Source organism: Oncorhynchus clarkii, chromosome 12 (assembly GCF_045791955.1).
Source record: "Oncorhynchus clarkii lewisi isolate Uvic-CL-2024 chromosome 12, UVic_Ocla_1.0, whole genome shotgun sequence".
Lineage (NCBI taxonomy): Eukaryota > Metazoa > Chordata > Actinopteri > Salmoniformes > Salmonidae > Oncorhynchus > Oncorhynchus clarkii.
In genome coordinates, this window is record NC_092158.1 from 74410435 (window position 1) to 74436060 (window position 25626).

The window sequence follows — 25626 nt, forward strand, 5'->3', positions numbered from 1 at the left end:
TTTACGATGGAGGCTGATTTATTATTTTCATCCAAATACCATAAAACCAAATGGGGAAAAATACAAACTGAGCATATTACAGAAGGCAAAATAACAAAAACAAAATGTGCCAGTAGGTAAACCTATAGTTGTGAACAAGTAATACAAATATAAATGTATAAAAACGATTGTAAAACAAATATAAAACGTTATAAAATCTAATTGTGAAGGAAATCCTGTATTAAAGGTGGGGGGGGAAATGACTTAAAGACAAATCCAAATTGAGACATCAATGAGTATACAAAAGATTAAGAACACCTGCTCTTTCCAGTCTATGATCCCTTATTGATGTCCCCTGTTAAATCCACTTCAATCAGTGTAGACGAAGGGGAGGAGATGGGTTAAAGAAGGATTTTCAGGCCTTGAGACAATTGAGACATGACTGTGTATGTGTGCCATTCAGAGGGTGAGGCAACTCCACATTAGGAAGGTGTCCTTAATGTTTGGTATACTCATTGTATTTCTGTATTCTGGACTTCAATCATTTAAAAATGATAGTTTTATGCATCACTACTACTGTAGAATAATGTCATATATTATTATAATTTTGGTATACCTATATTACAATGCAAATTCTTCATTAGCTCCATTGTCCATTCGGTCACTTTCTAGTTACCAACCAATCAAAAAAGGGTGACCACTGAACAGGAATTTGAACCTTGCCTACCACCTTACACACCCTAGTCAGTACCCAAACACCCCACGTCACTCCTTCCCTCAGTAAAACCACTCATAAAACCTTTATTCCAAAAAATAAACAATCTTTCATTTCAGAAATGTAGTACCTTTATTGGACAGTTTGAGTAGCACCATTTCTAGGTGCCTTCTCATGAACATTACAAATGTTATTGACCTCAACGATAATGTTGCTGTTACCAAATGTTTTGTTGGGAATTATCTGTCTGGTCAACACATATTATTCTATTTACACTCAGACTGATCACCACAACATACAGTGTAACAAAAGAGTTGTTATGAGGGGAAGATCTTTGGATAAAAATTCGGAAAAAATGGTTAACCGTTACAACGACTAAAATGTGGTTGGAAGTTAGCCAGTAAGACCATCATTTAAAACAACAGTATCCTGATAAGGGTGCTGTAGGCCTCGCCACAGCTAGCTGTCTGACATCTAAAGTAGCAATGCTGTGTGTAAAGGTTGTCATCTGTTAACAGTGTTGGAGATCCATACCGTTACCTATGTGAAACTTGAATTGAATAAAAAGACACTATCAAAAATACTCTAGGGTAAATAAAGGTTGTGTAGAAATCTCCATCTATTGTGCTGAATTAAACTGGAGTCCTGTGTCAGAATTGTTTTAGCACCAATCAGCTGACTGATGCAATCGATAAAGGACACTTCAGAGAAATATGTGTATTTTAGAATGAAATGGGTGATTTTGTAGTTTTAGAATGATATGGGTCAATTAATCATTTTACAGTGATATGGGTGACTTTATGCATTCCATAAATGATTGTGATGAGACACAACATATTCCTACTGTGTCACTGCAACTGATCGATTATCAATGATGTATAGAATTACATATATTGCTGGAACAGTAAAAAGTAGCAAATTCAACGGAAACAAAAAAATAAGCGACAATAATGAACTACGGTAAAGTAATACAATCTTGCTTATCTAGTGGCAATAAAAAAACACAAAATGAATGTAAGTGGGATTATTGCTGAGTTGAGTTTGTGTGTTGAGCTGTTACAAGGGGAACGGCTTATTCTGACATGTGAACATTATCGGAGATTGATTTCAACCGACACTAACAACAAAAAAACGGACTCTTGTGCGTAAACAACTACATGTGAGTATAGCATCACGATGAATTCCTTTCCGTTTAAAGAAAAGATGCGTTAGGATCGTGTCAAGTGCTGGGTTTCATGCCGACGTGCACATACAGTACATACAGAGAGAACAGACAGAGAGAAGAGGAAAAATACCATTACAATCACTCTCCCACACACAAATACACACAGACAGACACACACACACACACATATACACAGACAGACACACAGATATCAACACTTGTGGTGGAATGGTTGAGGAGCTGGTTGAAGAGGTGCTGCTAAATTCTCCAAAAGGTATCTTACAGTGTGGTCACTTTGTTTCACCAGAGGGGGGAGAGGATCCCAAAAGAGGAGACTTTGGTGATACCTTGAGGGTAAAACAACATTTATAAATCAGCACCTGATGCACCCACAAATGAGTGTGTGTTGTGTGTTGGTTTTTGTTCAAATGTTAACGGAAATTCTCTGTTTGACAAAACTTACAGGGGAAGGAGGCTTGGCGAAGTTGAGGTGAGCGTAGAGAAGCACAGCGATGTCATTCTGACTGGCCTCCAGGGCTATGGACAGGGCTGAACTGCCATCCTAGTGGAGAGAGAGAGATAACCATAGGTTGGGTTGCCAAAGAGAGAGAGGGTGAGAAAGGCAAGACAAAGTAGGTCAGGCGGAGGGAAGGATGAGAGACAGGGTTGGGAGCTGGTGCACACAGCTGCACCGCCGAGAGCAAAATAGAGAGACAGAGACAGAAGAGAAAATAGAAAACAAACAGTCAAAGACACTGTATTGACATGGGAGACTCATAAATGCTGTTAGACAGAGAGTAGGGAAAACGGGGTGGGAAAGCAACTTGTAAAATGCTATGTAAAACCCTAGAAGTTTGGGAGAAGGTTTGTTGACTCACGTTATCAGTGAGGGTGACATCACAGCCTGGCACAGACAGCAGCTGACGCACGATGTCGACATGGCCGTGCTCGCAGGCACACATGAGCGCCGTGGAGCCGTCGTCGTCGCGGATGTTGACCTGTGCCCCGCAGGAGAGGAGCGCCCGTACCATGTCCCCTCGCCCGTGACTCACTGCCAGCATCAACGCCGTCTGACCCGCCTAACAACATACAACAGTTACCCGTTAGGAAGGCCACGAGTTTTACCAGTCTCCTGACCGTGTGACCTTCTGACCTGGAAAAACTCCAGGCAGTAGTTATAAGAGCTGGCCTAACACCAACAGTCAGCTTTTCTTACACAAAATTACAAAACCATTAGAGGCAAGAAAAGACATGTCCTGGTCCAACATAACCAATTGAGAATTTGAATTCCATCAGAACATAGATACAATGTGGAGCTATCAGCAACATACATGCAAAGGAGCCATCTAACTGAAAAAGCCATTTTGTCAGGGGCTCGGGAGGGATGTCATTGGGTCTGCCTGAGCTTGGCTGTGTGCAGGGAGGCCTGCTGTCCAGCAGGGGGCATAGTGTACCTGGCTAGCTTTGGCGTTCACGTCCCCTGTGCGCAGCAGCTGCAGGACCGTGTGAAGGTCACTGTCAGAGTGGAAGGCAGCCAGAGCTGTCAGCATGATGGCTGTGTACCCGGCTTTGTTCTGCTTGTCAGCGTTGCACAGGCCTGACAGGGAGAGAGTGACCAGGACACGTTTATTATGGGAGTTATATCCCTAAGCCATTCCACTAACAGTCATGCAGTACATCAAGGTTTTACATACAGTCAATGGTATCTATGGCTCTGAGGCAGACCACAAGTCTGTGTTAGATATACACATTCATACAGTGCTGATCCATGTACTGTACAAACAAACCAAACACTTACTTGTCCACCATAAAAGTAAACCACTATTCTCTTGTCTGTAAACACACACATCCCCCAGTCACTCACCAGTGTCCAGCAGCAGCTTGACCACAGGGAAGTTGGAGTGGGAGACGGTGTAGTGCAGGGCCGTGTTGCCGTTGCCGTCGGCCATATTGACCACAAACTTCAGCAGCTGTGGGGAGACGGAGGAGAAGGTATCCATATAGACCCTGACCATGGCAGTGTCAGCTGCCTTGTGACAGGACACACGAAGCCACTCCTGGAGCACCGTGGTGTAGGCTGTCCTCTGGGGAGGGAAATCACAGAGACCGGTCTCAGACTAACAACCAGACAAGACTGGTCAAAGTAACTCACACTGTTTATGATACACAGATGAATGTAGGCCTGACTGCTTTAGCTTAATGGGATAACCCAGTCTTGTAAAGTGCAGGAGACCAGAGTTCAAATCCCTGTCGGTTACATGAACCCAATCATGTAGGAAGTGACTATATGAAATGACAAGTCACAGATGAAGTCATCTAAACTGGCATGCTGGGCAGAGTAAAAGAGAATTGCATACTGCTGCTTGCTGACTGAAAGCATTTGGTTCACCCAGGGCTTTCTGCAGGGCATGGAGAGATGCCATCAGGCTCTCACTGAACTCCAGTCTGACAGAGATGAAAGAAAACACAGCAAATTCTAACACACACACACACACACACATACACAATATCATAGTGCACTTGAGATCATTCATGGAATGACGAATCTACTGATTAGAGTTTTTAAATGGTTGTGCTGGTTTACCTGGTTTCTTGATTGGCTGCTCCAGTAGCACTTGGGGCGTTTCCAGGTGTTGGTGTCGAGGCTGGTGACTGGACTCTCCACTGCTGGGAGCTTTGTTCAGTAGCTGATGATTGGGTGGCCCAATGCTGAGGGGCGAGGTCAGTAGTTTGTGATTTGATGGCATCTAGCTGAACGGTGACATCAGTGGTATTTGATTGGGTGACACCCTGCTTTACTTCCGGGTTAGTGGCTTCTGGTTGGCATCTGGGTGGCTTGGGGGGTGCAGAACAGGTAGCAGCTGGTTGCACGGTGCACTGCTCAGGTGTAGTGGGTTCAGTGCTAGTATTTATGGAGGTACACTCCTGAGGGATGGGGTCTGGGACCGATGATTGGACAATACTCCCCTGACGGACATAGTCATTGGCTGGAGACGGGTAGGTAGTCTCAGTGGGGGCAGAGTCAGAGGCACATTGTTGCACGGCAGTGTTCAAGGCTGGTGATAAGGTGGCTACATGCTGCAGTCCTATGCTTACGATTGCTGATTGGCTGGTGCTCCGCTCAGAGGCAGGTTCGCAGGCTGGTGGTTGGACGGTAGTGGCTGGGAGTGGGGTGACATGCTCTAGCCTTGTGGAGGAGACTGGGACTGCTTGCTGGTGCCGTCCCGCTGCAGACTCTGGTGCTTCTGGGAGTTTCTCTGTGGTCTCATGATATTCACTGGCATCACTCTCCTCTGAACTCTCACTGCTACTGTCGTCTGACGAGGTGGACTCATACCTGCAGGACAGAACTGATCTATCACACACGTCAACTCATGCTTTCTGTAGTGTAACATGAATACACTGTTACACGTAAACAATGTCATACACTATCAATAACACACGTACCCTCCATTGATTCCAGTGAACTGCAGGTTCTTCTTGGTGGATGGAGAGCCAGGTTCTCCTTCTGCCTTACGTTTCATAATGGACCTCAGGGCGGTCTGGGGAGAGGCTGCTGCAGCTGGAGAGAAGACCCAATGTTGCCACAATGTTATGTTACGTCAGGGACAGTTAGCGGGAGGGTTAAGGTAAGGAGTCATACGGTCCATAGCTACCTGACTTTGATGGGTCTTCTTGATAATGGACAGTGTTTATGGCAGTGTGCTGGGGTGTCTCTCCTTCCTTCAGATGCAGCAAAGCCATCTGATTACCAATGGTATCAATGGCGATGGCAGGATTAGTGACAGGCACAGAGGTGGACAGCTCACTTCTTAGGACCTCTCGGACCTGTTTGGAGGAGATGGCGATGGGCAGCTCAACAGCTGCATCTGGAGGAATGGAAAGGAAGAGGACAAAAGATGGAAGGGATCAACAACCAAAGAAAACACATGATTTTTTAACTTAACTAGTTGTTATAGAAAACATTTGTACATTTTACAGGAGCATATAGAGGTAAATGCCTTGCTCAGGGGCACATCGACATCATCTTTCATCTAGTCGGCTCATGGATTTGAACCAGTGACCTTTAGGTTACTGGCCCAACGCTCTTAACCACTAGACTACCTACCACCCCATTTAAACCTACTTCATTTAATTTGATATCACTTGTCAGACCTACCCTCTGGGCCCAGGGCCTGTGCATGTCCTCTGTGGGTTCCCTCCAGGACTGTACCACCTGGATGGAGGGAGGGGGAGCTGCACCCCTCTGCCCGGAGCAATGTGCCCACCCCCACCACAGTGGCTGGTTGCTCCAGCGTGTACACCTGGATTCCCACAGTCCTCTGTGCCCGGTGATGGGGCTGCTGGGTAAAGCTGACTACCGTTTGCAGGCTGCGTCCCTGCTGCTCCTGCCAGCTCAGACTGGTGGCCCTGACCGAGTGGTTTGCCTGGGGGGCCTGAGCCTGCCTCTCCCTCTTAGCTGCCTGCACCTGCTGCTGGGCAGCCTGCAGCTCCTGCATCGTACTCTTCAGCTGGCCCTCCAGCTGGCCCACCTGGCTCTTCAGGGCCTCTGTCTCCAGCACCAGCCCCAGGTCCTGCTCCTGCACGCCAATGCCCACATCCACCTGCTGGCTGCCCCTCGCCTCCTCTGGTCCCACCCCAATGGTACGCACTTCCCTCTGCCCAGCCGGCCGCGCTCCACCCACGATCACCGTGTCCTCAATCTCACAGCCTGAGTCTGCCTGCGGCCTGGAGCCCTCAGGGGTGGTGGGGGTGGTGGGGGACAGAGGCCCTGCTGTAACCCTGGTGGTGGCTCCAGCTCCAGAGCTCACCTCCTCCTCTGGGATGTCGATGTAGAGCTCCCCTCGGGGCCGGCCCACTCTGCCGAAGCCAAGGGTGTGTCCCAGAAACTTCTGGCTCTTCAGCTGGACACTTAGCTGCCTCTTCTCCTCCTGCAGCACAGAGATCTTCACCTGTAGCACGGGGATGGTCTTCACCTGCTCCTCCAGCTCCCGGATCTTCCTCAGAGCCACCGCCATCTGCTCTCTTACATGCTGCAGGTGGGCCGGGGTGGGCGACACGGGCGTGGACAGGCCGGAGCTCATGGGGGTGAAGGAGCCCGTTCCTCCTCCATGGGTGCGGTTGTAGCTGTGAGCACTGCTCAGGGAGGTGGTGGATCCGGCCATGCTGTTGTGCATGCTACCAAGTGTGCTGGAGAACCTCCTGGGGCCCCCTTCTTTCTCTTCCTCCAACTTCCTGCGGGCGTCCAGCAGGGTCTTCTCCACCCGGGCCGTGCTGAAGCTGGGCCTCTGGGAGTGGGAGTTGTGTGGGTGGTAGCCTGGGGCGCAGTAGGAGAAGGATGATTGGCGACTGTCCTGGCTGGTGTTGGAGCACAGGGACTCTGTGGAGGTCCACCAGGAGCCTGTGTAGCCGTACCCCCTTGGAAGAGACCCGTAGCGGGGCCGGCGCTGACCGGGGACCTTCTTGATGGTGTTTCCCTTCTCAATGTCGTTGACATACTTGAGGAAGTCTAGGTCCAGACGGTAGCCGTAGGGGGTCTCCACAGAGTAGGGCGCCTCATGCTCCTTCCCATGCAGGGAGGGGGGAGCGGACGGGGTAAGCTTCCCTGCAGGGAACAGGAAATAGAGTTAAAACAAGCGGAAATCTGCCATCTAATCTCGGACTCAGACTTCAGAAAATAGCATCATCTCTCGAGGATACGGAGTGTTTGGGTATGCACTCTAATAGTAGCTACACAAATTAGGTAGAAACAAAGTTTGATAAATAAAGGAGTCGTTTATAGCCAGACCTTGATCGGTTTAAGGTATCTAAAGACTTTAGGTTGATCTAAGTTATTTTGGATGTTAAACACTTCAGGCCAAGGCCGATTAAGTTAAATCCTGGACTGAAAAGCATGCCAAAGGGATACACTCCAATGAAATGACTTTATGGTCTTAATCTGTGTCTGGGAAACAGTCCCTACACAAGAAATAGATTAATCACTCACATGATAGTTTGTGGAAGATGATTCAGTATTATGATGTTAAGAAATAGAAAGAGTAGAGTTAGGACCCTACCTCCTGGGAAGCTGGGGTCCATGTGCAGCACCTGAGCCATGATGTCACACGTTTACCCACAAAACCTCACCTGGGGGGGAGAGAGAGACACATTCATACAAACCTATCAAACACTTCCACAACATAGTCAGAAGAACTACTCCTAATGGAGCGACCCACTGTAAGATATTTGCCAATACATTGTACACAAAGGGGGGATACCATAGATACACCAGCATGGGTAAGGCCAGTGGAAAAAAAATATTGAACCTTAAAGGGTTCTTTGGTTATCCCCATAGGAGAACCCGTTGAAGAACCATTTTTGGCTACAGGTAGAACCCTTTCTACAGAGGGTTCTCCATGGAACCAAAAAGGGTTATCCCTGGAACCAAAAAAGGTTCTCCTGTGTGGACAGCCGAAGAACCCTTTTGGAACCCTTGTTTCTAAGAGTGTAGGGTCACAATGACAAACCTTGTAATTGAAGTCTCTCTCATGAGGGCGGAGTAGTGTAAGCTAGGTTTGTATTGGTCAATATACTGCTTCTTTGTTGGGGTGGCCTGAGATTTTAATTGGTCATACTGTAGGATGGTCATATGGTGGGTCGGCTATATCTAACATCTTGTGTATGTCCCTAAGAATCTCTCTGTGTGATATATTTAACATATATTAGCCATTTCTCTGCTTTTCTGCCTGCTTATGTTCTTTCTGCTCGATAGTACATCTTTCTGCTCGATAGTACATCTTTCTGCTCGATAGTTCACCTTTTGTTTGTTTCTGGTTCTAATATTCCGCGGAGGAGAAGAGTTAGAAGGGGAAAGTTTCCTGGCAGCTTATTCCAGGAGAGAGAGGTTGGAGGCTGCCAGTTACAGCCTTATTAGGAATCGTTTGTGAACACTAACAGAGGTTCTCGATTTAGGGTTTACAGACACTCTCGCCCTTTCTTTCTCTCCCACTCTTTTTCCATTTATTTTGCCCTCTCTGTTCCCTCTGTCTCTCCCCCCCTCCTCCTTTTTCATTCTCTCCCCCTCTACTCGTCAGCTGACGATAAAGAGATTTCAGCTGACCACTGTCTCCCCTCATCCCCCTTCCCCCTCTGCTTGCTTCAATACACTCAACCCAGGATAGTACATTCACCACATTAAACACAATCAAAACAATGACCAAATGCACACTGGGATCGACACTGAGAAAACCAATGCATAATTCATGTTGTTGTGAACTTTCTTTCTATTTGCCTACTGGATGTCTTGCTATTGGTGTACTAACATTTCTGTTTGGAAGCTATTTTTCTGACACCCTTTGCAGTTTCTGTTGGCTTGTGGCAAGAGGAAAGTGACATGCTGCCAGCGATGACATACGGCCCACAATGAGGGGTCTCTGATTCCGTGTGTCTCCCCAGCCGATAAATATTAACTTTCTAGGTCATTCATTTGTGAGAACTGGGGATTCACTTTTTCAGCATTACATCTCTTGCATTAGACACTGGAGCCTCACCAGCTGAATCTGTAAAACAGACATCAACAGTTTGGACCCAAATTGAGTTTGTTCTCAGGGCATACTTAGTTCATGCCCAGTTTTCTGTTCTGTTCCATCAGCAAGAAATGAGTCTCTCTCAGCTCATTTCAATTTCTGTCTCTCCCCTCGCTCGTCCTCTCCCTCCCTCTAATCTCATGACTCTCGTCAGCGCCTGTTTATGCTCTTGCCCGTTTCAGGGAAAGTAGGGCACTTGGAAACATTGACTAAATTGACGTGGTATTTTTGAAGCCCGAATTTCTCTGTATATTGTAGCTCTCCCTATCTCTGTCTTTCTCACACTGATATGGCCACAAACACAGACATGCACTCCCATGCAAACACACACACACAGATACGCACACGCTCACGTACGCACACGCTCACGTGCCCCCCCCCCCACACACAGAAACAAAGAATGCAAACAATTTGATATGATAATTTGATAAGTTGATAAGATCAAATGTGACCTCTGCAAAATGATAGAAGGACATGTAGTGTTAGTATCAAAGAAGTTGCAACAAATCAAATGCCTTCTGAGATTTTACGTTTAATGTGTATTTCCTGGTATGAGTACAGTATAAATGCTTATGTGAGCGTATCTGAAATATCCCATGTGAGTGTGTGTGTCTATGAGAAAGAACAGGAAGGTGATGTGTGTGTGTGTGTGTGTGTGTGTCATTGAGAGAGTACAGGAAGGTGGTGTGTGTGTGTCATTCAGAGAGTACAGGAAGGTGGCGTGTGTGTCATTGAGAGAGTACAGGAAGGTGGTGTGTGTGTGTGTCATTGAGAGAGTACAGGAAGGTGGCGTGTGTGTCATTGAGAGAGTACAGGAAGGTGGTGTGTGTGTGTGTCATTGAGAGAGTACAGGAAGGTGGCGTGTGTGTGTGTGTCATTGAGAGAGTACAGGAAGGTGGCGTGTGTGTCATTGAGAGAGTACAGGAAGGTGGTGTGTGTGTGTGTCATTGAGAGAGTACAGGAAGGTGGCGTGTGTGTGTGTGTCATTGAGAGAGTACAAGAAGGTGCCGTGTGTGGGTGTGTGTGTGTGTGTGTGTGTGTGTGTGTGTCATTCAGAGAGTACAGGAAGGTGGTGTGTGTGTCATTGAGAGAGAACAGGAAGGTGGTGTGTGTGTGTGTCATTGAGAGAGAACAGGAAGGTGCCGTGTGTGTGTGTCATTGAGAGAGTACAGGAAGGTGCCGTGTGTGTGTGTGTGTGTGTGTGTGTGTGTGTGTGTGATTGATTGAGAGAGTACAGGAAGGTGGTGTGTGTGTGTGTCATTGAGAGAGTACAAGAAGGTGCCGTGTGTGTGTGTCATTGAGAGAGTACAGGAAGGTGGCGTGTGTGTGTCATTGAGAAAGTACAGGAAGGTGGCGTGTGTGTGTGTCATTGAGAGAGTACAGGAAGGTGCCGTGTGTGTGTCATTGAGAGAGTACAGGAAGGTGCCGTGTGTGTGTGTGTGTGTGTGTCATTGAGAAAGAACAGGAAGGTGGCGTGTGTGTGTGTGTGTGTGTGTGTGTGTGTGTGTGTGTGTGTGTGTGTGTGTGTCATTGAGAGAGTACAGGACGGTGGTGTGTGTGTCATTGAGAGAGTACAGGAAGGTGGCGTGTGTGTCATTGAGAGAGTACAGGAAGGTGGTGTGTGTGTCATTGAGAGAGTACAGGAAGGTGGCGTGTGTGTGTGTGTGTGTCATTGAGAGGGAACAGGAAAGTGGCGTGTCTGTGTGTGTGTGTGTGTGTGTGTGTGTGTGTGTGTGTGTGTGTGTGTGTGTGTGTGTCATTGAGAGAGTACAGGAAGGTGGTGTGTGTGTCATTGAGAAAGTACAGGAAGGTGGCGTGTGTGTCATTGAGAGAGTACAGGAAGGTGGCGTGTGTGTCATTGAGAGAGTACAGGAAGGTGGCGTGTGTGTGTGTGTGTCATTGAGAGGGAACAGGAAAGTGGCGTGTCTGTGTGCGTGTGTGTGTGTGTGTGTGTGTGTCATTGAGAGAGTACAGGAAGGTGAGGTGTGTGGCATTGAGAGAGTACAGGAAGGTGGTGTGTGTGTGTGTGTGTCATTGAGAGAGAACAGGAAGGTGGTGTGTGTGTCATTGAGAGAGAACAGGAAGGTGGCGTGTGTGTGTCATTGAGAGAGTACAGGACGGTGGTGTGTGTGTGTGTGTGTGTGTGTGTGTGTGTGTGTGTGTGTGTGTGATTCAGAGCGTACAGGAAGATGCCGTGTGTGTGTGTGTGTGTCATTAAGAGAGTACAGGAAGGTGGTGTGTGTGTGTGTGTGTGTGTGTGTCATTGAGAGAGTACAGGAAGGTGGCGTGTGTGTCATTGAGAGATTACAGGAAGGTGGCGTGTGTGTGTGTGTATGTGTGTGTCATTGAGAGAGAACAGGAAGGTGGCGTGTGTGTGTGTGTGTCATTGAGAGAGTACAGGAAGGTGGCGTGTGTGTCATTGAGAGAGTACAGGAAGGTGGCGTGTGTGTGTGTGTGTGTCATTGAGAAAGAACAGGAAGGTGGCGTGTGTGTGTGTGTGTGTGTCATTGAGAGAGGTCAGGAAGGTGGTGTGTGTGTCATTGAGAGAGTACAGGAAGGTGGCGTGTGTGTCATTGAGAGAGTACAGGAAGGTGGCGTGTGTGTCATTGAGAGAGTACAGGAAGGTGGCGTGTGTGTCATTGAGAGAGTACAGGAAGGTGGCGTGTGTGTGTGTGTGTGTGTGTGTGTCATTGAGAGGGAACAGGAAAGTGGCGTGTCTGTGTGTGTGTGTGTGTGTCATTGAGAGAGTACAGGAAGGTGAGGTGTGTGGCATTGAGAGAGTACAGGAAGGTGGTGTGTGTGTGTGTGTGTGTGTGTGTGTGTGTGTGTGTGTGTGTGTGTGTCATTGAGAGAGAACAGGAAGGTGGTGTGTGTGTCATTGAGAGAGAACAGGAAGGTGGCGTGTGTGTGTCATTGAGAGAGTACAGGACGGTGGTGTGTGTGTGTGTGTCATTGAGAGAGACCAGGAAGGTGGCGTGTGTGTGTGTGTGTGTCATTAAGAGAGTACAGGAAGGTGGTGTGTGTGTGTGTCACTGAGAGAGAACAGGAAGGTGGCGTGTGTGTGTGTGTGTCATTGAGAGAGTACAGGATGGTGGTGTGTGTGTCATTGAGAGAGATCAGGAAGGTGGCGAGTGTGTGTGTGTGTGTGTGTCATTGAGAGAGAACAGGAAGGTGCCGTGTGTGTGTGTGTCACTGAGAGAGAACAGGAAGGTGGCGTGTGTGTGTGTCATTGAGTACAGGAAGGTGGTGTGTGTGTGTGTGTGTGTGTGTGTGTGTGTCATTGAGAGAGAACAGGAAGGTGGCGTGTGTGTGTGTCATTGAGAGAGAACAGGAAGGTGGTGTGTGTGTGTGTGTGTGTGTGTGTGTGTGTGTGTGTGTGTCATTGAGAGAGTACAGGAAGGTGGTGTGTGTGTGTGTGTGTGTGTGTGTCATTGAGAGAGTACAGGAAGGTGGTGTGTGTGTGTGTGTGTGTCATTGAGAGAGAACAGGAAGGTGCCGTGTGTGTGTGTGTGTGTGTCATTGAGAGAGAACAGGAAGGTGCCGTGTGTGTGTGTGTCACTGAGAGAGAACAGGAAGGTGGCGTGTGTGTGTGTCATTGAGTACAGGAAGGTGGTGTGTGTGTGTGTGTGTGTGTGTGTGTCATTGAGAGAGAACAGGAAGGTGGCGTGTGTGTGTGTCATTGAGAGAGAACAGGAAGGTGGTGTGTGTGTGTGTGTGTGTGTGTGTGTGTGTGTGTGTGTGTGTGTGTGTGTGTGTGTCATTGAGAGAGTACAGGAAGGTGGTGTGTGTGTGTGTGTGTGTGTGTGTGTGTGTGTCATTGAGAGAGTACAGGAAGGTGGCGTGTGTGTGTGTCATTGAGAGAGAACAGGAAGGTGGTGTGTGTGTGTGTCATTGAGAGAGAACAGGAAGGTGGTGTGTGTGTGTGTGTGTGTGTGTGTGTGTGTGTGTGTGTGTGTGTCATTGAGAGAGTACAGGAAGGTGGCGTGTGTGTGTGTGTGTGTGTGTGTGTGTGTGTGTGTGTCATTGAGAAAGAACAGGAAGGTGGCGTGTGTGTGTCTGTCATTGAGAGAGTACAGGAAGATGGCGTGTGTGTGTGTGTGTGTCATTGAGAGAGTACAGGAAGGTGGTGAGTGTGTGTGTGTCATTGAGAGAGTACATGAAGGTGGTGTGTGCGTCATTGAGAGAGTACAGGAAGGTGGTGTGTGTGTGTCTGTCATTGAGAGAGTACAGGAAGATGGCGTGTGTGTGTGTGTGTCATTGAGAGAGTACAGGAAGATGGCGTGTGTGTGTGTGTGTCATTGAGAGAGTACAGGAAGGTGGTGTGTGTGTGTGTGTGTGTGTGTGTGTGTGTGTGTGTGTGAGATTGAGAGCGTACAGGAAGGTGGAGGGCTGGTTGACAGGGGTACAGTTGATGAGATATAATTAGTGTTCAGTTCAGCTTCAAGGCGTGACAAACATCCCAGCCCTCAGCAATGACGACGGCCAAAACTCTCCTCTACACGCTCCTTCTCGCTCTCTTTCTCCTTCTCATACTAACTCTCAATCTAGTTTAATATTCCTTTCTTTTCCTAGTCACATCAAGTGAACACGTACTCTGTTACGGGCCGCTCTCTTCTCTCTCCCCTCTCTCTATTTAACGCTTTGCCTGGCGCTCCAATTCCTCCCCTCCCCCAAACCTTCTGCATCTGCCTCTACACCAGTGCCTCATTGAGTGTTTGGGTGTGTGTGTGTGTGTGTGTGTGTGTGTGTGTGTGTGTGTGTGTGTGTGTGTGTGTGTGCTCCACCATGTATGTGGGTAACCTTACTCCCTCTCTCTCTTGGCTGTAAACAGTGTTCCATTGAGATGGCATTGATTAGAGTCCAGTGTAGCCCCCTGCTCCTCCTCAGCAGCACCAGTACAGCCAGCCAACCATTCTTCAGTGATACACTCCCAGACCCAGACTTTAACCTCCTCCTCTCCTCCTCCTCCTCCTCCAGCCATTCTCTACCCTCCTCCAGGAGGAATGAGTTGCCCCAGACTGATGCCCTCCTCCCCAAGTTCCAGACCAGCGGAAGTTAACATTGCCCGGCTCCCCTCCTCCCCACATTCCAGACCAGCGGAAGTTAACATTGCCCACCTCGCCAAGTTCCAGACCAGCGGAAATTAACATTGCCCACCTCCCCTCCTCCCCACATTCCAGACCAGCGGAAGTTAACATTGCCCGTCTCCAGGGTCCTCCACTGACTATTATGATTAGAAATCAAGGGGAGAAAAACTCAGATCCTTCAAGCACAAAATAGGATGTCTCAGACTGCTGATGTCCTGTTGGATGCCAGTGTGGCTACGTGATGGCTGCTTTGCTACTTTTAATCATTGTGACTTGTTGTTGCTTCACTGATTCACCGAAGTCGTTTCAGTGTGTGTTAATGTAGCGCTACATTGTTATCACACAGAGTCCCTCAATAAAAGATACAGATGTCCCTCACCTGTATCAAAACATACATACCACATTTCTTACCACACATTGCACATATCTTTGTGATCAGAGGAGGGTGACCATCATGGTTAGTAGGTAAGATACAGTAGGTTTAGTTCTGGAAGAAAACTCTCAGGGCTAGTACTTCAGTCAGGTCCGGAATTGTTTGCACCCTTTTTAAAGACGAGCAAAAAAGACTAAAATAAATAATACAAATACTGAGATATTATATGCAGATTTTTTGGGGGAAAAATGATATTTTATACTAATACAATTGCTCAGAGAAAGAGAGGGGTCAACATGATTGCCACCCCTGTTTTCAATACCTCACCTTGCGAGGATACACTGAGGATGGCACTGAGTATTTTTCTAAAGTGTTTTATGAGTTCAGAGAACACATTGGGAGAGATCTTAGACCATTCTTCCATAACACAATTTTACAGATCCTTGATATCCTTCCTCTACGCTTATGGACTGCCCTCTTCAATTCAAACAGCAGGTTTTCATTCAATGGGGTTCAAGTCCGGAGACTGAGATGGCCATGGCAAAATGTTGATTTTACAAAATGTAACCATTACCAGACCTATTTTAGCTACCAGTCACTTTCAGAAAAGATGTATTAGTCACATTTAAAAGGAAAGACTCACCCATTTTGAATGTTATATTGTTTTAGGGTATCGCTGAGCGAAGTTCTATCGATTCCTGGGGTCATTTCATGTTTTCATGTGTATTTGATCTCTTGCCGTTCACACAGGCAGATAGACCGCGGACATGACAAGGCATTGTGACCAGCACTCTCACTACACTGGAAGTTAAGAGGAAAAGGACTGCGAAAACATCAAACATACATGTCAGTTTTCAATGCTGGGTGGCTAACTAGCTAACAAGCTAGGTAGCTATCCAGCCAACCCATAGAGACATCAATGCATTGTGGGTTTTGTAGTCGACTTTAGATGCAACAGATTTCCAAAATGATTTTCACATTTCATGTTGCTACCAACCTTATTAAAACGACAAAAGTAAAGAAAGAAAAATCACAACAAATATTGTTATCACATATTAGTGTTATTTAACATGGTAAATTATAGGAATTTGTGGTTGTTGGAAGGATTTTTACCTTTAAGACTAGACTTGGTTTTGCTCAATCCTATATCTCAGATGTTTTATCTCCCTACGAGCCAGGACACAGCCTGAGATCCTCTGGCAGGGCGCTGTGGGCCATTCCAAAGTCTAGAGAAGATCAGGCTTGCAGATTCGGTGTCTCTTTTTAAATCACTGCTAAAGACACACTTTTATAAAGACGGATGATTTTAATGTAGGATTTCAGTTAGCTATATTTTGTCAACAGTTGCCAAAGAGCTCTATTTTCATGTCATCCAAAAAACGCAAACACCTGTAGTTTGCTAAACAGCATTGGCACTTGGATTGCAACCAGTGCTATGTTCAGATGAAATGAAAATAGAGCTCTTTGACAACGCACACTAGCGGTGGGTTTTTGCATCTAAAGAAAGATGCAAATGCAGAAAAGAACCCCATAACTACTGTAAAATATGCTGGTGGATCTTTGATGTTATGAGGCTATTCTTTTGCTTCCACTGGTCCTGGGACTGTTGTTAAGGTCAATGGCATTATGAATTTGACCCAGTACCAGGACTGTGGTTTGAATTGAAGAGGGCGCAGACAAAGAATATCAAAGACCTGGAAGGATTATGTGTGGAGGAATGGTCTAAGATCCCTCCCAATGTGTTCTCCAAATATATATATATATATATTTTTTAACGGCTCAGTGTCGTTATCCTCGCACGGCGAGGTATTGAGGTATTGAAAGCTATTGAAAACAGGGGTTCCAAACATTTTGAACCCCATCTTTTGAGGAAAACTGCTTTACTTGTTAAACATATTCTCTTTCTCTGAGCAATTGTATTAGAATAATAATAATACAATTTCAATGAGCATACAATATGTCTCAGTATTTGTATTATTTATTTTATAGTCTGTTTAGCTAATCTTTATCAAGGGTGCCAATAACACATTGTCTTCATTCACAGTCTTACCTCCTTTTTATTGCCACGGCAAGGGATTAAATAGCTGCCTTTTGTGTGATTGCTATTCTACACAAGTTTGGGAATGGTTTAACAATTAGGAAAAGAGGGATTTATTTTCTGCTCCATACCAGCTGCTCGGTGTGCTGCAGGGTTGGTTTCTCCTCCCCAATCTCCTCACTCTGGCTTCTCTTCTGTCCTCTTTATCTTCCCTCCCTTCTTTCTCACGGTCAGCACCTGAGCACAGCATGGAGGAAAATAATGGAACGATATCAACATTTGTATTAAGAAATCATAACATCCATTTCATAAATCTACTGAGATAGAGATCAGGAAACAGAAAAGACTAGAAAGACCCACAAAATAAACTTGGGTTAAATGCAGCCAAGTTCCAAATGAAGCACATCATTGAGGTACCAGGTGAATCTTTAACCAGCCATCAAATCTCAAAAACGTCCATGACAACTCTAACAGCTCCATCCCAGCCTCTCCAGAGGGCTACAAACGGGCCTCTCTTACAAAATAGGGATTACTCAATGTTTAGGCAGGTTGCCAAGGACTGGTTACTGTAAGATTAAATACAAACACCCAGGTCTGCAGTAGAAAACCAACCCCAGAAACACATTCCACTGCCTCAGAGTGACAGCTCCTCACATGAAAAACATCATTTCCATCTCACTACATACAACATGCCAGTCAAACTCAGGAATAGATGGACCTCATTTCAGAGCAACAACAGACCTCCATGCAGCTAGAGCCTTTCAAAAGCTTCTCATCCGTCTGAGTCTGAACCACAACAACACAGACTGCTGTATGGCTAATCAACCAAGGCTGACTGGGGACCTCCCCGTCATGACATTGAGCAATGTTTTCATGCACTTCTTGACTCACACTCTTGAACCCGGTGCCATGTAACACACCCCTCTGGTTTCACAGGAACACCCCAGTATCTTGCCACGGGATCTCCACGACATGACCTATACTTACGCGTGATTTGCAAGGAATACAGCAAACATTCCCTATCTCCAAATCCATGTGATTTCAGATTGGTCCTGTCGCAAGTTCCAGGAGATAAGCAGCATGATAATGGAGGTTATTACCTTTTTTTCTCATACCTTGGCTTTCAATGCAACGTCTGGGACTTAACTAGTACATTTCAATGTGGAGTTGTGGCCAAATGACGCCAGTGGTTTCCATTTACAGAACGTCACATTATGACCTTTTTTTCTTACTCAGTCCATTGTTGAATACTTTTGTCATGGGACAGAGGGAGGGAAGGAGAGAGTGAGGGAAACAGAGCCTTAGAGAGGAACGACAGCCCAATCACAATGAGCCATTCATTCAGCCTCATGTTCCACAGCTGGTTCTAATATAGAGCTAGGAGGGGCACAGAGAGAGAGAGAGAGAGAGAGAGAGAGAGAGAAGCACAGAGAGAGAAGCAGAGAGAGAAGCAGAGAGAGAGAGAGAGAGAGAGAGAGAGAGAGATGCAGAGAGAGAAGCAGAGAGAGAGAGACACGATCAACCCATATTCACCTACATAAATAAAATAAAGAGAGGGAGGGAGAAAGAGAGGCAGAGATGGCGAGAGAGACACATAGATAGACAGAGAGAGAGATAAGAGAGAGAGACTGTTACAGCCAAGAAATTGAGCCTCAATACAAACGTAATGGTGTCTGAGGCCCTGTTGTGGATCCAGACACTGTCAGAGAGCGGAAATCCGAACAGGCCCAGTGATGACGAGCAACCAATGTCTGGGAAGTCTGGGTACATGTCTTAGACTCCTACTCTTATCAGTCATCACAAATCAATACAAATGTGATTCTATCATACTAGAAGGCGTCAGTAAATATCACAATAGAGTATAATAACAGCGGAATAACTAGTCTATACAGACTGTAAAATGTCATAACTAAACTAAAACTACACACACAGTATACACCAACATACACAGTATACACCAATGTGTATGTAGTGCCCAGTGTTATGAGGTAGGAGTTAGGCTATGCACACTTTTTTTTGTGAAAGAGTCAAACAGTTCTGAAGAGATAGGTTAACACACACTCTCACGTCTGCACCGGCTACCCTTTCATCACACAGCTGAACACACACACACACACACACACACACACACACACACACACACACACACACACACACACACACACACACACACACACACACACACACACACACACACACACACACACACACACACACACACACACACACACACACACAAAATCTCCAGGATCCGTTGAACCCATGGGACTCCCACAAATCCACAAAAACAGCTGAATCATTTCAGTACGTTGTTTCAGGTATAAGCTCTGAAGAAACAGATATGGAGGGCATACTGTAACTCTGTTCTTATCTTCCATCTAAACACACTGGGAAATTGTAGTGGTGAGTACCAAAATCCACCATGACAGTAGTAACCTTTCAACAGAAGCAGTGTGAGATGACGACATGTATACAGTACACCCACTCAAAAGATATCACCATGCAGAGGCACTCAACACCACAACCCCTCAACGCTAGACCCCAGACTGGAAGAGTGTACATCATGGGTCACCCGTTCTCACTGTTCATTATAAAAGGCTATATGTCATTGATGTGCCATTAAAATAGCTTATTGTGGGATTGCCTGAGGTCTGATGAAGAAAGGGTTACAGGAAAAGGAGCTCCATCTCTGTATTCCCTCAAGACCCAGAAACAACCCAGTCACTTCCTCCAAGCCCAGGAGAAAAAGTAACAAGGAGAGGGAGAGGGAAAATGAGAAGGAGAGGGAGAAAGAATGAGGGAGTTAAGTAAAGAGAGAGCAGGAGAGTGGAGGTACAGTATGTGAGTGAAAGACGGAGAAAAGAAAGAGGGGTGGGGGTGTGGGTGAACAACAAGAGGGGCGAGACTGGAGTGGGGAAGAGAAAGAAAATAGGGTGGGAGAAGAGAATAACTTTTAAATGGAAACTTCTAGAATGAGAACACCATGACTGTTCTAAGATTTCGAATCCACCAGTATGAGTCATTGAAACTCCCAGCGGCCACACCATAATGTTGTGTCCTCTGCTCTTGCCAAAACAGGGCAGACATCACAGGGATTCAAGAGGGTTAAGAGGAGCTCTTGACCAAGGGTGAATTACGTTTTAAAAAAGACCTTTCTTCATCGTCTGAACTTGATCCGCCTGTAAGATTACGATCATATTTTCAACATTCCACTACTGGTTTAAGGATAAAAAGAGACTCACAATAGAAACCCAGCACACAAAGAGGCAGCACTTCTAGTTCCTAAATGAAGCTGAATGTTATTTTGGCAGCATGTCCAATGAGTATAATACTATGGGAGAAAAGAAACTGGAACTATACATGGTAAAATTGGAACTATTATGAAAACTCTTTTGGAAACCAACAAATACATACATCACACTGGTGTTACATTATTCGCTGGAGGAGAAACATTCCTGGCTCTTTCTGCATCTGCTGAGGACTGCTGTATGTGACCTGAACTCTCATCCTAACAGAAGGCTTAATTTAGCCAACTGGTCATGAATTAATAACCAATGACCAATGAATTGCTGGTCTCTACTCAGAAGTGGCAAAGATGGTAGCCATTTATCATCATGTGGTTACTTTACAAGTAAACCACTCTTTCTAGAACAAATGTCATGCATCATTTGCATGAAAAACAAGACTTTCACATGTGCATGAGGAGGACAGATGCTCTTGTATGACCGGGGTATAACACATTACTGTGAGGGCGATGCGCTTCTGAATCACTAATAGTGGATTTGAACTAGGAACAGTGAAGTCAAATCACATTTTTCAAATCAAATGTTATTTGTCAAATGCTTGGTAAACAACAGGTGTTGATGAACAGTGAAACGCCTACTTTACGGGCCTTTTCCAACAACGCCGAGAGAAAATAGAGAAATAATAACAGATAATAATAAAAGTCACAATAAATACACAATGAGTAACGATAACTTAGCCATAATATATACACACGGGGTGCCAGTACTGAGTCATTGTGCAGGGGTACGAGGTCATTGAGCTAGTACATAGAACCAGGAATAAAGTGACTAGGCAGCAGGATAGATAATAAACAGTAGCAGCAGCGTATGTTATGAGTAAAAAACAGTTTATGCAAAAAGTGTCGGTGCAGACAGTCTAGGTAGATATTTGATGAACTATTAAAGTAAGTATTTAGCAGTCTTATGGCCTGGGGTTAGAATCTGTTCAGGGTCTTATTGTTTCCAGACTTGGTGTATCGGTGCCGTGCGGTAGCAGAGAAAACAGTCTATGACTTGTGTGGCTGGAGTCTTGGACAATTTTTAGGGCCTTCCTCTGACACCGCCTGGTATAGTGGTCCTGGATGACAGGGAGCTCGGCCCAGTGCACTATGGCCCAGCTTTGCGATCGGATGCCAAGCAAGTTGCCATACCAAGCTGTGATGCAGCCAGTCAAGATGCTCTCAATGGTGCAGCTGTAGAACTTTTTGAAGCTCTTTTCAGCCTCCTGAGGGAGAAGAGGTGTTGTCGTACTCGCTTCATGACTGTGTTGATGTTTTTGAACCATGATAGATCCTTAGTGATGTGGATACTGAGTAACTTGAAGCACTTGACCAACTCCACTACAGCCCCGTCGATGTGAATGGGGGCATGCTCGGCCCTCTGTTTCCTGTAGTCTACGATCAGCTCCTTTGTCTTGCTGACTTTGAGGGAGAGGTTGTCCTGGCACCACACTGCCAGGTCTCTGACCTCCTTCCTATAGGCAGTCTCGTCGTCGTCAATGATCAGGCCTGCCACCGTCGTGTAGTCAGTAAACGTATAGATGGTGTTGGAGTCGTGCGCGGCCACACAGTCGTGGGTGAACAGGGAGTGCAGGGGGGGACTAAGCACACACCCTGAAGGGCCCCTGTGTTGAGGGTCAGCGTGGCAGATGTGTTGTTGCCTGTCCTTACCATCTGGGGGCAGCCCTTCCAGTATCCAGTTGCAGAGGGAGGTTTTAAGTCACGGGGTCCTGAGCTCAGTGATGAGCTTGGAGGGCACTATGGTGTTTTGAATGCAGAGTTGTCGTCAATGAACAGCATTCTCTTATCCAGGTGAGAGAGGGCAGTGTGGAGTACAATAGAGATTGTGTCATATGTGGATCTGTTGGGGCGGTATGTGAATTGGAGAGGGTCCAGGGTGTCTGGGATGATGGTGTTGATGTGAGCCATGATCAGCCTTTCAAAGCATTTCTTGGCTACAGATGTGAGTGTTACTGGGCAATAGTCATTTAGACAGGTTACCTTGGCATTCTTGGGCACAGGGACTATGTTGGGCTGCTTGAAACATGTGGGTATTACAGACTGGGTCAGGGAGAGGTTGAAAGGCCTATGCATAGAGGCCTATGCCCTGTTACTGCAAGCAAATAGGACGACTGTTTTTAACATTAAGGAGGAGTAGGGTATGCAGAGAAAGACGGCATTCTGCAGAAATAGTCTGGCCCATACAGCCAGGGAGTGGCCTTACTGCTTGACCTGGCCTCAGCCCTGCCTGCCTGCTCACATTACGTCTGGAACAGGAGAAGAATAAACATCAGCATCACAGCTGCCATTGGTCATTGTGTTGACCCCTCCAAAAGGAAACTGCCTGGCTAAGGGTGGGGCCTGGAGGCAGGAATTACAACAGAAACAAAAGAAGAAAAACCATATATGAGAGAGAGAGAGAAAGAGAGAAAGAGAGAAAGAGAGAGAGAGAGAGAGAGAGAGAGAGAGAGAAACAGAGAGAGAAACAGAGAGAGAGAGGGAGAATTCCTGTGCAGAGGGGGAGGTAGAGGGATAAGGGTTGATGGAGGCCAGAGAGGCAGTGTTCTGGAAGGATTTAGGGAAGGTTCAGGGGAGACAGAGACGAAGACCAGAGCAGAGCTGTTAGTCCGGTCAGGCAGGGGAAAGCTGGTCAGACTCACAGCAGTTTTGGGGTTAAAACCTCAGGTCAGTGGAGCCAGTCAGTGGTGGTCACATGCCGCACAGTGGGGCAACGGAAGGAAGTAGTCAAGCACTGGAGCCCTGATGATGTGTTTAAGTGACCCGTTCACCGGGATCCTCATTGATTGTTTCCTGACTGACTCAATAAGTGAAGTAAATGAGATAACAACAAGCAGGACTTGAACCACACCTATAGACATGGCAGGTATACACAAACACACAACAAGGTATTAGTCGGTTGTTGCGAGTCAGTGAATAGAAAAATCTATCTTCCCTTTCGGAACGATTCATGTATTAAGAAGGATTACTCCAGAGATTAGTCCAACAGATGATGATTTCATGCTTCCTTGGACTTCACATGCATGATAAAGGAATATGTTGACTGAAAACATTAACGGATTTGTCTCTGGCCGTAGGTCTGGATAAATAAGCAGGGGTATTAACCCTCAATGGCCAAATCCCCCAATCTGGCCCCAATCTAATATCCGACCTCTGTAATCATCCCCTGCTATAACTAAATACATCTGCACCTCTCCACAGCAATGAGTGATTAGCACAGTCATAAGCAAGGAACTATAGCTTACAGGCGTCACCAAAACAGTTAAATACTGATGTTTGGTGATAAGTTACTCTCATATTCATGTAAAAAAAAATATTGATATTCGATCAATAAAAAGGTGCACAAACTGTGATTCATTTCCCCACCAAAACAAAAAACGTATGTTTGGGTGAAATGTGCATAAAACTATACATTACGTCCAAACGTATATTTGCGCTGTAGCCTATTACACCTTCTATGGCAGTAGTATAAGGCTCAAGTATAACATGCCTTTCTGTGCAGAAGTAGAAGGATTTCTGCTCACTGAATCAGTAACAATTGTTCATTGACTGATGTGATAGGACTAGTTTCCAGACTCCACAAGAGGACATGAACTGTAAAATGGCAGAGTGAAATATAACTTGACGGGCTACACGCATTAGCTCACAAAGCGTCTGTAATTATATTCCACTACCTGATTCAAGATGATAGGCAACTCTAAATGAATTGCTCATGTGTGTAACCATGCTTTCAGCTGAACAGAGGTGTGTCAGTAAGGGAACAGTCTGGTCCGCTGTGACCTGTTCGCAAATTATAATACATCCAGACAATCACAGACATGAAGCTTCATGCAGGTTAATAGCGTAATTCCATTAGTCTAGCTAAATAATTGAAATGCCCAGCGTGTGGTCCACCGCTACAAATGGGCTTTATAACCTTACATTCCTCCATTTGGAATTGCACTACAGCGCCCCTCGTTCCAAACGTTGTCATCGGGAATGTGGTCGGTGAGACAGGCTACGCATTCCATCCCCGCTGCTGCTGGCACGAGCATGGGATAACTCCAACTGGGCACCTTATATTCTAGGACACCTATGGAGACCTGTGTCGGTCACCTATAAAGTCGTCATAGTCTGTGTGAAAGCAGACTGCTATCAAGTGATCAATGATTGATCAAAAGGACCCCACACAATTATATGGACCTATCTAGACTGTAGCCTATTCCCACAAAATGACACTTGGGTTGTATCCATCTTCCCCAAAGTTCAACAGTTTAATAATGACCAATAGACAAACCGTGAAAATCATTAGTAGGCTATTAGGCCTACAGGCGTTAAATGTTCTTCCATACACTGCTTCTTCTAGAGGAGGAAAACCCAATAGAATGAATTCACATTTTTGTTGAGGCATCACTCCCTTAGGCCCTATAGCTTTTGAGGCAGACATCCGTTCACTGAACTGACCACCAGCCACGGACGGGCGGTTAAACCAGACCAAAGTTAAGGGCAGAGCAGCAATGAGAAAGTGATGAACATCTGGAAGTAGGCTAATGAAAAGTGGAAGAATGGAAGGACCCACCCTCTCCCTGGAGTAACGGCAATCACGGGGTTATTTTAATGAGGGAATAATCTTAAAAGTATTCAGGAATTCAACTTCAAAACTAACTTTGATTGAAGAAAGAACCTGATCGAAACACGTTTTAGTTGAAGTTCCTAATTTTTTAAAGTTTAGCCAAAAGAGTGAGGGTGGCAAGTTTCCAAAATGTTCCAGAACGCAAATATTAACTAAAGATCTCCTCTCCAATTTTAACAATAACCTCAGTGAAAATGTGAGACCGCTCTCTCAGCTGTCAATAAAATTCAGACAAAATGAATGACCTATTAACACAGAACGTCTCAGCGATAACACACGCGCCAGGACCCAATGCAATGTGTGCGTTCCCTCGAGGAGCGCATTATCGCCAATGATGCTCGGCCAAATAGCCTACTATGCACGAGAACAAAACCACTCATTAGGCCATTAATACTTATAGTAATATTTAGGGTAAAGTGCACACCAATTCATACAAACATAACGCAGTTAAATAGATAAGAGACCCGTTACTTCTAGAAGTAAGACACAAACCGGGGAACGGATAGGACAAAAGAAATCTTACGCAAGACACCATTTTGGACTTATTAATTGAGCAAATGTTAACATACAGGCGGCTGGGAATTAAGAATGTATTATCTTATCAAAAGGCTGTTGTACTTACCTATCCTTATAAATCCGTTCAGACGTCTTGGGCCAGGAGCGCTCACTGACATGGAGACAAAAACACCGCAGCCAAGCGGTTCAGAACCCCCTCCCTCCGCTCTTAAAGGGCCAGGAGCGCCTTAGAACAGAATATTACCTTAGGCTGGAAACCCCATTCCACTCAGACA

At 45.9% G+C, this 25626-nt stretch overlaps 1 protein-coding gene across 3 annotated transcripts; it reads right to left on the bottom strand.

Annotated features, from left to right (window-relative positions):
• LOC139421268 (KN motif and ankyrin repeat domain-containing protein 2-like) lies at positions 1–25540 on the bottom strand. Of its 3 annotated transcripts, none has more exons than XM_071171969.1 (13): positions 25458–25540; positions 17054–17159; positions 7916–7985; positions 6019–7464; positions 5516–5728; positions 5307–5421; positions 4444–5196; positions 4217–4304; positions 3724–3943; positions 3314–3456; positions 2738–2938; positions 2323–2421; positions 1–2206 (listed from the first exon to the last, which is right to left on the bottom strand). In XM_071171969.1, exons 3-13 carry the CDS (start codon positions 7953–7955, stop codon positions 2150–2152), a joined length of 3375 nt encoding a protein of 1124 aa, XP_071028070.1. In that variant the 5' UTR covers positions 7956–7985; positions 17054–17159; positions 25458–25540; the 3' UTR covers positions 1–2149. The 3 variants fall into 3 exon arrangements, with proteins under 3 accessions (XP_071028070.1, XP_071028071.1, XP_071028072.1); XM_071171970.1 differs by lacking the exon at positions 25458–25540 and adding an exon at positions 17664–17723; XM_071171971.1 differs by lacking the exons at positions 17054–17159; positions 25458–25540 and adding an exon at positions 15528–15651.
• Between the last annotated feature and the right edge of the window lie 86 nt (positions 25541–25626).

What these genes read in the sequence shown, in the direction of transcription:
- LOC139421268 (XM_071171969.1), bottom strand. Translation starts at nt 7,955, where the DNA reads ATGGCTCAGGTGCTGCACATGGACCCCAGCTTCCCAGGAG. An exon ending in ACAGGCCCTGGGCCCAGAGG is followed by an intron (nt 5,729 to 6,018) that starts GTAGGTCTGACA and finishes CCATTCCTCCAG; the next exon opens with ATGCAGCTGTTGAGCTGCCC. An exon ending in CAAGCTGCTGCTGGACACTG is followed by an intron (nt 3,457 to 3,723) that starts GTGAGTGACTGG and finishes TCTCCCTGTCAG; the next exon opens with GCCTGTGCAACGCTGACAAG.